A 13,537-nucleotide genomic window follows, 5' to 3' on the forward strand; every position below is an offset into this window, starting at 1 on the left:
ATCAAAGGTGTAAGTACCACCCAAGTGTGAGACAAGTAAGGCCACGAGTAGCTCAAAGTGCATTATTTTAAAAAGAGAGCCAAGAGGAATGGTGGTAGTGATAATGGGGATGATGGTGACAGCAGCTGATGTTTCCTGAATACGCACGTGTACCAGACACTGGGCGCAGTGTCCTGCGTGCACCATCTCATCTGTGGGAGGCAGTTTATTGCCAGGTTAAGGACATACATTCTAGATTTGGGCTGCTTAGATTTGAAGTCAAGCCCCACCATAAACCAGAAGTTGGAGAGTCAGCATGTTATTTAGTCTCTCTGTGAGTCAGTTTCCTGTTACTTAAAATGGGGATAGTAGTAGCATCATAGGGCTCTTGTGAAGATTGAGTTAGTATAGGTAAGAACAGTACCTAGATAATGGAAAGTATCAATATGTGTTAGTTATGAAGAAGATGACGTAATGCTCTCAACAAATGTATCAAGTATGAGAGTATTATCACCCTCATTTACACAAGGGTAAGCTAAAGCTCAGGAAATTTAAGTAGGTTGAAAAAAAGTAATAATTAACTAGCCAGTTTTGGAGCTGAGATTCAAACCCCGGCAGCTCGTCTATAGGTTCAATATTCTATGTGCCATGGGACAGAACTGTTAATTCACTAACTATGGAAATAGAGTAAGAACTTTTTACATATGGTAAGAAGGTAGCACTAAATGGGCCTATAATGTGGGAAACAAGCAGAGAGGGAGGATGAAATATGAATTTATCTCAGGTGTCAGTCACTGACCTCTCCAAGACAGGTCAGTCCTTTGGGATTTTGCATTCTCCACTACCAAAAAATGGAATGGCAGGGTGGGCTTCTTCAAGCAGTTAAATTGTTCAATCAAATAATATTTCCCAAGTATCTACTATGTTTAAGAAAGCAAGATTATAAAACAAACAGCAACATCCTGTCTTTATTTAAAATTTTAGTATTTTGCTCATCATAGATTTTGTATTAATTTTTATTTTTTTAAATATTGCATTAAAGTATTATTTACCTTGATTACTGAGTATTTTGCTCTCCCGGCTGACTTAAATATTGTACCTGAGGTGAGTGTCTCACTCCCCTCCCCCAGTCCTGGCCCTGCAAACCTCTCCACGGGGCACGGCCACAATCTGATCCACTCCCACCACAGCACTCCCTGCAGTGCTCCAGCTGTAGTTTTCCTTCTTTAAAAAACCACATTGTGCTGAGATAGACCAGTAGATACAATGGGTATTGGGCCAAGTCTACTAAAAAGGCTGTCAGAGACATCATCCTCTATAGTATTTTAATCATGACTTAAATTCAACTGCATATAACTTGTGCACTTAAGAATTACTTTGCATTTCATATATGATTTTTCTTCAAAGACTTCAGCCTTCCACCAAATTTAAATGATTTCTTACCTTACCACTTCTCTGTGTGCTATGCTTACAGAGCCCCCAGAATCTGAATCTTTGATGGATTAAACTCCAAAAGAATTCTCATAGGAGAGACAAAAGGATACAAAGACCCACAGATATGTTCACCCTCCTCCCCATTCTCCAACCAATTCCCCATCATCTCATTTCCTCCCGACCTCCATGTCATCTGCTTCCAAGCCTTCTTCTAATCCTCCATCACAAGACATGCAAGCAGGTGACTGTAAATGTCATTGTTCCTCAATGTAGATTCTTAATGGAAATCGAGCAAGAGCAAGTAGACAGGTAACAGCAAAAGTTCCTGTATGAATTTCCATGCCCATTGCCCACATACTTCCAAGCTATAGAAAGGCAGTGGGGGAAGGGAAAGAGGTAGGGGATGTGAGTTTAACTGTACATGCAGCAAAACTTTATGAGTAGTTATCCTATCTCTCTGGATTGTGACCACAGATGAGCCTAATGACCAAGATAAATTCAAAGGACGGTAGTTTGCTTTACACCTAAGAGCTGCAAAGCTCTAGAGTATAAATCCAAACCAGGTATTCTCATACCTAGCTCAATGTTCCTTTTGGCTCACTACATTTGCCAAAAGTCAACTCTCAAGTTATGAAAATGTTTTCAGAATGAAAATGGCACCACTTTTGTTGCCCTTGGAATGAACATGGCCTGAAACAAGATAAACTATTTATGCTTTAAAAAAAAAAAAAAAGAGCTCACATGTCTAAAGAACAAATCAACCAAGTTATGAAGACAGAGGGCCAATCATAAAAAAACATATTTCGTAAAAATATTTAAAACCATTAAAAGTAGTTGAATACAAAAGCACAGCTCAAATTCACCTCTGGACATAGGTCTTCTCTGACCAAGCTGTTGGAGGAACTGATTGTCAAAATCTCCCTCCCTGCTCCTCAATAGTTTATCTCTATCATACCCTTCCTCTGCTCACTAACTTTCTTCACAGAACCTATCACAATCTACTGCCGTCATGTTTATGTATCTGTCTGCTTGTTTACTGGCAGTGTGCCCCATGTTCCCCCTGGGCCATAAACCCTGTGAGGACAAGAAGGACCTTGAAGATCTTTTTCACCTCCAGATCCCAGTACTGCACACAGAAGGCTCAATGAATATTTGCTGAAGAAATGAATGATGATGGCAGCCTCTAGTTCTCAAAGCTTCCAGCTTTCAGCTTCCTGTTTACATTTCTCTTTCCCACTTTCTCCCTTAAAAGTAATAGCTAATTAAATTTTTTTAAAAAACATGTCTGTCTCTCAAGGCAGGTTTCCTGTAACTTGAGCCTAGTTAGTGGCATCCAAGAAAACAGAAGAAGTTGATGATGACTTACTGGTGGCTGAGTTCTCTTATTTCACATGGCTTGAAGCTCCATTCTTTGGCCAGTTTTTCATGTTGAGATGCTTCTTCTAAAAACACTATCTTTAAAAGAAAGAAAAGAAAAGAATGACACATTAATGAACCATAGTCATTTGTTTTTCTTAAATATCCAAATCTTTATAAAATAGACTATACTGTAGCTGAGTTAATCTTAAAAGATATTTGATACCAAATGGGGTTGAGTTTCGAGGCAAAGAAGGTAGAGGTTTGCCTTTGATAATCTAAAGAAGTAAACTGTGTGTAATTTCTCTTTTTCTGTCATAATGTAGATATAAGTGAAACTTCAAAAATTCTAATTTGAAGATATAAGGTATTAAAAATGGCTAATTGGCATCTCTTTCTCCCCCACCCCTGAAAATTATTAAAGGAAACAACTGTTTATAGAAAGTATACTTTACTTCACATGAATAAAAGATTTTAGATTTTTGTTTGGCTATTATGGGAAACCCAAGTCCAGAGTGCAAGTATAGTAATATCATGGGGCAATTTACTAACACTAAATATAACTGCACATAATAATTGCTTTTCATTTGAGTCTTAGTATGAGCTCTGTTGATGTTCTGATGCTAGGTATATGTTGTAAAGTGGTCTGCTATATATTTCTAGTACCATGTGTAAGAGATATGATAGTGAGGTAGATAAGAGAGAGACCTCTCCAGTTAGGCTTGTGAGATCTGAAATCTGTGAGTGACCGCTGAGAACCTGAATGAGTCTCTTAAATCCATCTTGATCTGGTTTCCCAATTTGCAAACTAGGGATAATACCAGTACATATTTCACAGAGCTACTGTGAGGACCAAATATGGTAATTCTGGTGAAGAAGTTAGCATATCCCTGGAACATGTTAAATGCCAAGTGAATTATATCTATTGATTGTTACTTAAGTACAATGTGACTGTTTTTTCTGTATAAATGGATTATAGGTGGAGCACTGTGACTCACACCTGTAATCCCAGGGCTTTGGGAGACTGAGGCAGCAGGATCGCTTGAGACTAGGAGTTAGAGACCAACCTGAACAGGTAGTGAGAACTTCTCTCTACAAAACTTTTAAAAATTAGCTGGGTGTAATGGCAGGCACCTGTAGTTCCAGCTACTTGGGAAGCTGAGGCAGGAGGATCACATGAGCTTAGGAGTTCAAGGTTACAGTGAGCTATGATTGTCCCACTGCACTCCAGCCTGGGCAACGGAGCAAGACCCTGTCTCTTAAAAAAAAAGTGTAAAAATTTTCAATAAAATACTAACTAAATTCAACAGCACATCAAAAAAAATAACTCAACCATGACCAAGTGGACTTCATCCTAGGAATGCAAGGATGGTTCAATATATGTAAATCAGTAAATGTGATTCATTACATAAACAGATTTAAAAACAAAGATCATTTGATCATCTCAATAGATGTAGCAAAAGCATTTGACAAAATTCAGCACCCTTTCATGACGAAAACCCTCAACAAACGAGGCATAGAAGAAACATATCTCAAAATTATAAAAGCCATATATGACAAACCCACAGCCAGCATCATACTGAATGGGAAAAAGTTGAAAACATTGCCACTAAGAACTAGAACAAGACACGGATGCCCACTGTCACCATTTCTATTCAACATAGTGCTGGAAGTCCTAGCCAGACCAATCAGGCAACAGAAAGAAATTAAGGGTATCCAAATTGGAAAAGAGGAGATCAAACTATCATTTTCTGTAGATGATATGATCTTATATCTAGCAAACCCCAAAGATTCCACCAAGAGACTCCTGGAACTGATAAATTCAGCAAAGTCTCGGGTTACAAAATCAATGTACACAGGCTGGGCACAGTGGCTCACACCTGTAATCCTAGCACTTTGGGAGGCCAAAGTGGTAGAATTGATCGAAGTCAGGAGTTAGAGACCAGCCTGAGCAACAGCGAGACCCTGTCTCTACTAAAAACAGAAAAATTAGCTGGGCACGGTAGCACGTGCCTATAGTCCCAGCTACTTGGGAGGCTGAAGCAGGAGGATTGCTTGAGCCCAGGAGTTTGAGGTTGCTGTGAGCTAGGCGGATGTCATAGCACTCTAGCTGGGCAACAGAGCAAGACTCTCCCCCCCCCAAAAAAAAATCAGTGTATACAAATCAGTAGCATTTCTATATACCAATGACAATCAAGCTGAGAGTCAAATCAAAGACTCAATGCCATCCACAATAGCTACAAAGAAAATAAAATACCTAGAAATATACTAAGATATCTAAGGTGCAAGATCTCTACAACGAGAACTACAGAATAGAAGAAAGAAATCACCAATGATACAAACAAATGGAAAAATATATCATGCTTGTAGATCAGCAAAATTAACATGGTTAAAATACCCATACTACCCAAAGTGATTTACAGATTCAATGCAATCCCCATCAAAATACCAACATCATATTTCACAGGTACAGAAAAAATAATTCTATGCTTCGTTTAGAACCAGAAAAGAGCTCGAATAGCCAAAGCAATCTTAAGCAAAAGAAACAAACTGGTAGGCATCATATTATCAGACTTCAAACTATACTACAAGGCCACTATAACCAAAACAGCACGGGTATGGCACAAAAATAGAGACAGAACAATGGAACAGAACAGAAAACCCAGACATAAAACCATCCACATACAGCAAACTGATCTTTGACAAAGCAGACAACAACATACACTGGGGAAGAGAATCCCTATTCAATAAATGGTGCTGGGACAACTGGTTAGCTACATGCAGAAGAATAAAAACAGAATCCATATATCTCTTACCACTCACAAAAGTTAATTCAGAATGAATAAAAGACTTAAATGTAAGACATGAAACCATAAGAATTCTAGAAGAAACTGTTGAAAAACCTCTTCTACTAGATATCAGCCTAGGCAAAGAATTTATGAAGAAGACCCCAATAGCATGCACAGCAACAACAAAAATAAATAAATGGGACTTAACGAAATTAAAAAGGTTCTGTACATCCAAGGAAATAATTAACAGAGCAAACAGACAACCTACAGAATGGGAGAAAATATTTTGAAGCTATACATCCGATAAAGGACTAGTAACCAGAATCTACAAAGAATTCAAGCAAATCAGCAAGGAAAAAAAAAAATCAAACAACCCCATTAAAAAGTGGGCCAAAGATATGAACAGAAGCTTCTCAAAAGGAGATAGACAAATGGCCAATAAACGTATGAAAAATGCTCAATGTCACTAATCAGCAGGGAAATTAAATGCAAATTAAAACCACAATGAGATATCACCTTACCCTAGTCAGAATGGCTTTTATTAAAAAGTCCAAAAACCATAGGTGCTGGTGTGAATGCAGAGAGAAAGGAATGCTTATACACTGTTGGTGAGGCTGAAAATTAGTATTGATGCAACCTCTATGGAAAACAGTATGGAGATTCCTCAAAGAACTAAAAATCAACCTACCACTTATTTGATCCAGTAATCCCAATACTGGGTATTTACCCAAAGAAAAAGAAGTTATTTCATCAAAAACATAACTGCGCTCAAATGTTTACTGCAGTACAATATACAACTGCAAAGATGTGTAATCAATCCAAATCCCCATCAATTCATGAGTGGATTAACAAAATGTGGTATATATATACCAAGGAACACTACTCAGCCATGAAGAAGGATGACTTAATGCCTTTCATAACAATATGGATGAAATTGGAGACCATTATCCTAAGTGAAGTATCTAAAGAATGGAAAAACAAATACCATATGTACTAACTATTTAATTGGAACTAACTAATGAGCAAACATATGCATTGAGGGCAGTAAACCTCAATGAAAATCAAGCAGGGTGGAGGAGAAGGGGATGGGCTAAAACCCACCTAACGGCTGCAATGAACACTATCTCAGTGATGGGTACACTTTTAAGCCTGACTCAATCATTACCAAAGTGATCCGTGTGATCAAAAACATTTGTACCCACATAATACTTTGGAAAAAAAAATGGATTGCAAAGACAGGACATGAAAGGATAAAATTTATATCCAGGAAATACCTGTTTTATTTTTAAATGCATTATCATGAGAAAAAATATTTTCTTGAATATGAAATATTGAAAAAAACCCTGATGGATAAAGTATATCTATATCTAAATAATTAGAAGGCAACCACCTCAGGAAAAATAATTTGCAGAACTGAAAAGAAAATATTGACTTTTTTATTCCTCAACATACCTTTTGATTCTATAAATCTATTAGAATCAACAAACATTAGAAAAGAGGAATCAATAAACATTAGACATAATTAATCAAAACTATTAAAACAGAATTTCTCAATACATCTCAAAGCTGATCTACTGTAACCTCCATAAACAAATGAAAATAATATTTGTAAAGCACTATATTCACCCATTTGAAAATACACTTGAAATAAATGTTTTCTGAGTCAAATGTAAAATCATCAAAGTTTATTCTGGAGAGAGAGAAAAACTGCAAGGACCGGTATCTCCAGGAGAAACTAAGGAAGTTTTCTTAACCATTTAGGAAAGCTCATGGTTCAGAACAATCCTAATAAAAATATAATGGCCATCACAAATGAAAACCACAAGTATAATTTTAAGTTTTCTAATACCAACGCTAAAAGTATAAAAAAGGAATAGGTAGAATTAATTTTATAATATATTTTTTAATACAACATATATAAAAGATTATCATTTCAATAGGAAATCAATATAAAAATTGATTTTGCCTTTTCTGGGGTATGATGGTTTCTCTGAGAGATGTTTGGAGTGCAGGTTTGCATAAAGGGAGGGAGTGAACCACTTGGACATTCAGGGAAGAGCATTCCAAGCAGAGGGCGCACCTGGCACAAGGGCCCAGAGATGGGAATGTGCTTGGCACGTTTTGAAACAGCAGAGAGGCTGGTGCAGACAATAGTACAAGGACTAGAAAAAAAAAAAAAAAAAAAGCAGTAGGAAATGAGATCAAGGAGGTAGCCAGCCGTTATAGGTCATGGTTCAGCCTTGAGATTGATTTTCTTTCTCTTTTTCTTTGTTCCTTTTTCCCCCTACTCTCCTTGTTTCTCAGGTAGGGATTTATTTTTAAGAAATCTCTAAAAATATTTTGGAAAAAGGATGTGGCAAAATTACAAAATATGATTGATGTTTTCTTCATGGGGCAATGGCTTTTTCATCCCAAGGTTGCCTGGGTTTATGCGGCCATGTATTCACTTATTCACTCGGTCACCATCTAGTGAGCGAGTGTCATGGCCCTCAGGTCTTCCTCTGCACAGGCCACAGCCTAGGTGAGCTGTCAAGCACGTATACAAGTTATTAAAAACAAGTTTCATAAAATCATAAAAATATAGATAGCTCCAGCTGGTAAGGACCTTTTCATCTAATCCCTTGTTTTCCAGATAAGGAAATTGAATCCCTCCTGTTATGCAAACAACTGCAAGAGCTTTCTTATTTGAAACTGGGTTGAATTAGGATGAGCAATAATGAGACTGTCAGGAATACTAAAGCCAAAAGCAGATAAGTGATGACTGTCAGCTAATGAAACAAATCTCTACAAGATACAGGCTTCAAATACCAGATGGAAAATGTGGGCAAGAAGCTTGTTGCTATGGAACAGAGTAAACTGCTCTTTGGGCCATTGCAAAATAACTCAACCATCCAACAAAATTAGGTAACATATCTCAACCCGTCACACAAAATCCACTCTTAAATTACTGTGATGAGAGATAAAATCAGATAAAAATATGAAGTCTCAAGATTTCCGAAGCTTTTGAACAGAGATGAAAATTGCCATAGTAGCTCAGTTCATGTCAAATAGATTAATGGAAAAGAAAGAAGAAGTGAGGCTGCTTTAACCAAATGAAAAGAAAAAGAAAAAAACCGACTGTCAGCCTACAACGGAAGGGAAGAATGGAGTGAAGAACGTCACAAACATACCAAAGACAGACGTGAGGGACTTTGACCTTTGGGTCTAATACTCTCATTTTACAGATGAGGAGACCAGGTTATGTGAATTGCCCAAGGTATGCAGTAAGCCAGAAGTATCTGCTCGACTAAACTCATCTTCCCAGAGATTCTTCCAGACTTCTATGATTGCTTCTCTAGTATTACAATATAAACCAAGCCTCGGCAAAGTTTCTCTGAAGGGTCAGATAGCCAATATTTTAGGCTTTGTGGGCCATATTGTCTCTATTATACTACTTGAAACTGTCATTGAAGTACAAAAATGACCATAAACAATATATAAGCAAAGGATAGTGGCTATATTCCAATACAATTTTATTTACAGAAATGGAAATTTGCATTTTATGTAAGTTTCACTTGTTACAAATTCTCCTTCCTCTTCTTCTTCTTCTTCAATTTTTTTTTCAACCATTTAAAAACCATACTTAGCTCCCAGACCATATAAAATCAGGCAGTGAGCTGGATTGGACCTGTGGGGTATAGTTGCCACTCTCTGATGCAGACTCCTAAAAAGATGCATGTAAATTAAAATTGTATAACTTGAAAATCTTCCCAGTGGCTTACACTAGCATTTCCATCATACCTCTATGATTGGTTTTCGATTGGTAATAACATTTAACAATTTCTTAAAACTCCATGGCCCAAATGCTCTTGGAAAAATATAGGTTCTGGTAGCTTACAAAGCCCCATTTTGCTGTGGAAAACAAACACTTCTTGATAGATTAAAAAAAAGTAATTTTAGGAAGCAACCAAGATACCCTTCAGTAGGTAAATGGATAAACAAACTATGGTATTTCCAGAAAATGGAATATTATTCAGCACTAAAGAGAAACAAGCTATCAAACCACAAAAATACATAGAGAAAACTTAAATGCATATTACTAAGTGAAAGAAACCAATCTGAAAATGCTAGATACTGGCCGGGCATGGTGGCTCACACCTGTAATCCTAGCACTCTGGGAGGCCGAGGCAGGAAGATCACTCAAGGTCAGGAGTTCGAAACCAGCCTTAGCAAGAGGGAGACGCCGTCTCTACTAAAAATAGAAAGAAATTAATTGGACAACTAAAAATATATAGAAAAAATTAGCTGGGCATGGTGGCACATGCCTGTAGTCTTAGCTACTTGGGAGGTTGAGGCAGTAGGATTGCTTGAGCCCAGGAGTTCGAGGTTGCTGTGAGCTAGGCTGATGACACAGCACTCTAGCCCAGGCAACAGAGTGAGACTCTGTCTCAAAAAATAAATAAATAAATAAATAAATAAAATGCTACATACTGTATGATCCCAACTATATGACATTCTACAAAAGGCAAAACTATGGAGACAATAAAAAATATCACTGGTTGTTAGAGGTTGAGGGGGATAAATAGGCAGAGCAGAGGTAATAAAAATTTTAGGGTTGTAAAAATGCTCTGTATGATACTACAATGGTGGCTACATATCATTATACATTTGTCCAAATCATAGACTGTACAACACCAAGAGTGAATCCTAATGTAAACTATGGACTTTGGTTGCTAATGATGTGTCAATGTAGACTCATTGTAGCAAATATACCACACTATGGAAGGGGAGATTGATAATGAGGGAGGCTGTGCATATGTGGAGAATGGGGATAAATGGGAAATCTCTGACCCTTTCTGTTAATTTTGCCATGAACTTAAAACTGCTCTAAAGAAATCTAATTTAAAAAGATAGTTGTGACCAGGTGCGGTGGCTCAGGCCTGTAATCCTAGCACTCTGGGAGGCCAAGCAGTAGGATTGCTTGAGGTCAGGAGTTGGAGACCATCCTGAGCAAGAGCAAGACCCCCCATCCCCCAATCTCTACTAAAAAAATATATATATAAAAAATTAGCCGGGCAACTAAAAATAGAAACAAAAAATTAGCTGGGTGTGGTGGTGCGCTCCTGTAATGCCAACTACTCAGGAGGCTGAAGCAGGAGGATCACTTGAGCCGAAGAGTTTGAAGTTGCTGTGAGCTAGGCTGACACCACGGTACTCTAGCTCAGGCAACAAAGAGAGACTCTGTAGAAAGAAAAGAAAAGAAAAGAAAAGAAAAGAAAAGAAAAGAAAAGAAAAGAAAAGAAAAGAAAAGAAAAGAAAAGAAAAGAAAAGAAAAGAAAAGAAAAGAAAAGAAAAGAAAAGAAAAGAAAAGAAAAGAAAAGAAAAGAAAAGAAAAGAAAAGAAAAGAAAAGAAAAGAAAAGAAAAGAAAAGAAAAGAAAAGAAAAGAAAAGAAAAGAAAAGAAAAGAAAAGAAAAGAAAAGAAAAGAAAAGAAAAGAAAAGAAAAGAAAAGAAAAGAAAAGAAAAGAAAAGAAAAGAAAAGAAAAGAAAAGAAAAGAAAAGAAAAGAAAAGAAAAGAAAAGAAAAGAAAAGAAAAGAAAAGAAAAGAAAAGAAAAGAAAAGAAAAGAAAAGAAAAGAAAAGAAAAGAAAAGAAAAGAAAAGAAAAGAAAAGAAAAGAAAAGAAAAAAAGAAAAGAAAGAAGGAAGGAAGGAAGGAAGGAAGGAAGGAAGGAAGGAAGGAAGGAAGGAAGGAAGGAAGGAGAGAGAAAGAAAGAAGAAAGAAAGAAAGAAAGAAAGAAAGAAAGAAAGAAAGAAAGAAAGAAAGAAAGAAAGAAAAAGAACTGTATAGAATCAAGATTTGTAACAATAATTTAGCATAATGCCTATGTTGCAAAGTAGCATAAGATGTAGACAGTTAAACTTGAATAAAGAAAATAATTTCCATGGTAGGAAAAAATAGTAACTTTAGTAATTCTTCTGATCTCTACAGAAGATACCACTAATGAGTCACTTGTATTTAACAACTTTTTATTAGAAAAATAAAGTAATATATTCTAAAATGATGGGCTATCTGATAATAATAAAAATACTTAAGTGTACTTGCTGTGTGCCAGACACTGTCCTACATACATTACATGCGTTAACTTGTTTAAACCTCTCAAGAACCCTATGAGGTACTATGAGTAGCCCCATTTTACAAATGAGATAACTGAGGCATGGAGATGTTAAGTACCTTGCCCCAAATTACACAGCTGATAAGTATTAAATCTCATAGTTGAATCACAGTCTTCTTGCACACTGAGGGCTATTAAACACTATGCTATATATTTTTACAAACAGCTTTTCATATACAAATAAATAAAACCAACAGCCCTCCCCTTCATTTTTTTTTTCCTTTATAAAATATTTTTTGGGCCAGGCACAGTGGCTCATGCCTGTAATCCTAGCACTCTGGGAGGCCGAGGCGGGCGGATTGCTCAAGGTCAGGAGTTCGAAACCAACCTGAGCAAGAGCGAGACCCCCGTCTCTACTATAAATAGAGTTAATTGGCCAACTAATATATATAGAAAAAATTAGCCGGGCATGGTGGCACATGCCTATAGTCCCAGCTACTCGGGAGGCTGAGGCAGGAGTATTGCTTGAGCCCAGGAGTTTGAGGTTGCTGTGAGCTAGGCTGATGCCACGGCACTTACTCTAGCCTGGGCAACAAAGTGAGACTCTGTCTAAAAAAAAAAAAAAAAAAAAAAAAAAAAATTTTTTTTTGGTACCTTTTCTTTTCCTTTCTTTCCCTTAATATGGCCCAGGCAGGGAGGCCTGGTGGAGCCGGGAATGTGAAGGCAGTTGGAGCTAAATTGCAGTCAAGGCTGAGAAGGTTAATAGGGTCAGGGAAACTGGGGCTGGAAGTGTGGAGAGTTAAGGAGGCTGGAGAGGGCTGTGGCTGAGAAGGCAGCCATCAGAGATTGATTACATACAGGGATAATTTACATGTATAGACACACATATGCATACACACACATATGCCCTCTAGTTCTATCTGCTGAGAGGATCTAGAAATGATGAAACCCTGTTGCAATCAGCACCCCAAGTGCTCAAATCTTGGCTTCTAAATACCATTCTCCACCAGAAAGAACCGGGTGACTCTAGGCTTATTCCTGGGCTGGGACCAAAAAAAAAAAAATTACAAGATTAATCTGAATCATAATTTTGTGTCAAAAGTAAGGAAGTGCTAAAAATATAACTGGAAAGTGGTCAAAAGGACACAGAGCCACCTTGATCAAACTCTCACTAGCCTAATCTGAGCCAATTTGAGCATCAAAATAAATAATGATTGGCCGGGCGCGGTGGCTCACACCTGTAATCCTAGCACTCTGGGAGGCCGAGGCGGGCGGATTGCTCGAGGTTGGGAGTTCGAAACCATCCTGAGCGAGACCCCATCTCTACTAAAAATAGAAAGAAATTAATTGACCAACTAAAAATATATATACAAAAAATTAGCCGGGCATGGTGGTACATGCCTGTAGTCCCAGCTACTTGGGAGGCTGAGGCAGGAGGATCGCTTGAGCCCAGGAGTTTGAGGTTGCTGTGAGCTAGGCTGACGCCACGGCACTCACTCTAGCCTGGGCAACAAAAGTGAGACTCTGTCTCAAAAAATAAAAATAAAAATAAATAAATAAATAAATAAATAATGATAGTACCAGATGAAAACCCAATTAATAAAATAAGAATCCATAAGTCTACACTGATAAATGAATGAATGAGTGAGAAGGGAGAGTTTTTTCTTTTTTACAGTAGAATACCACCAAATATATGTGGAAGAAATGATAGAATTAGAGAATGAGCATCTGGCAACTATCATCATAATAAATGATTCATGCAAAAATCATCAATGAAAGGAAAACTAGTGGGTGAAAATTTGTTGAAAGAAAGGATATTTATATAATTATCAAAGTATTTCCCCACAAAATTTATTGTGCTGAGAAAAATAGTAACTTTGCAGAGGAG

General features: G+C 37.2%; 1 protein-coding gene across 2 annotated transcripts in view; it reads right to left on the reverse strand.

Annotated features, from left to right (window-relative positions):
• Positions 1–13,537, reverse strand: part of GDA (guanine deaminase) — an 88,180-nt gene that overhangs the window by 44,250 nt on the left and 30,393 nt on the right. For both annotated transcript variants that reach the window (XM_076008630.1, XM_012770900.2), the window contains exon 2: positions 2,780–2,868. In XM_076008630.1, the coding sequence (XP_075864745.1) occupies positions 2,780–2,868 (89 nt within the window). The remainder of the gene's footprint in view (positions 1–2,779; positions 2,869–13,537) is intronic.

Source organism: Microcebus murinus, chromosome 12, assembly GCF_040939455.1.
Source record: "Microcebus murinus isolate Inina chromosome 12, M.murinus_Inina_mat1.0, whole genome shotgun sequence".
Classification (NCBI taxonomy): Eukaryota; Metazoa; Chordata; class Mammalia; order Primates; family Cheirogaleidae; genus Microcebus; species Microcebus murinus.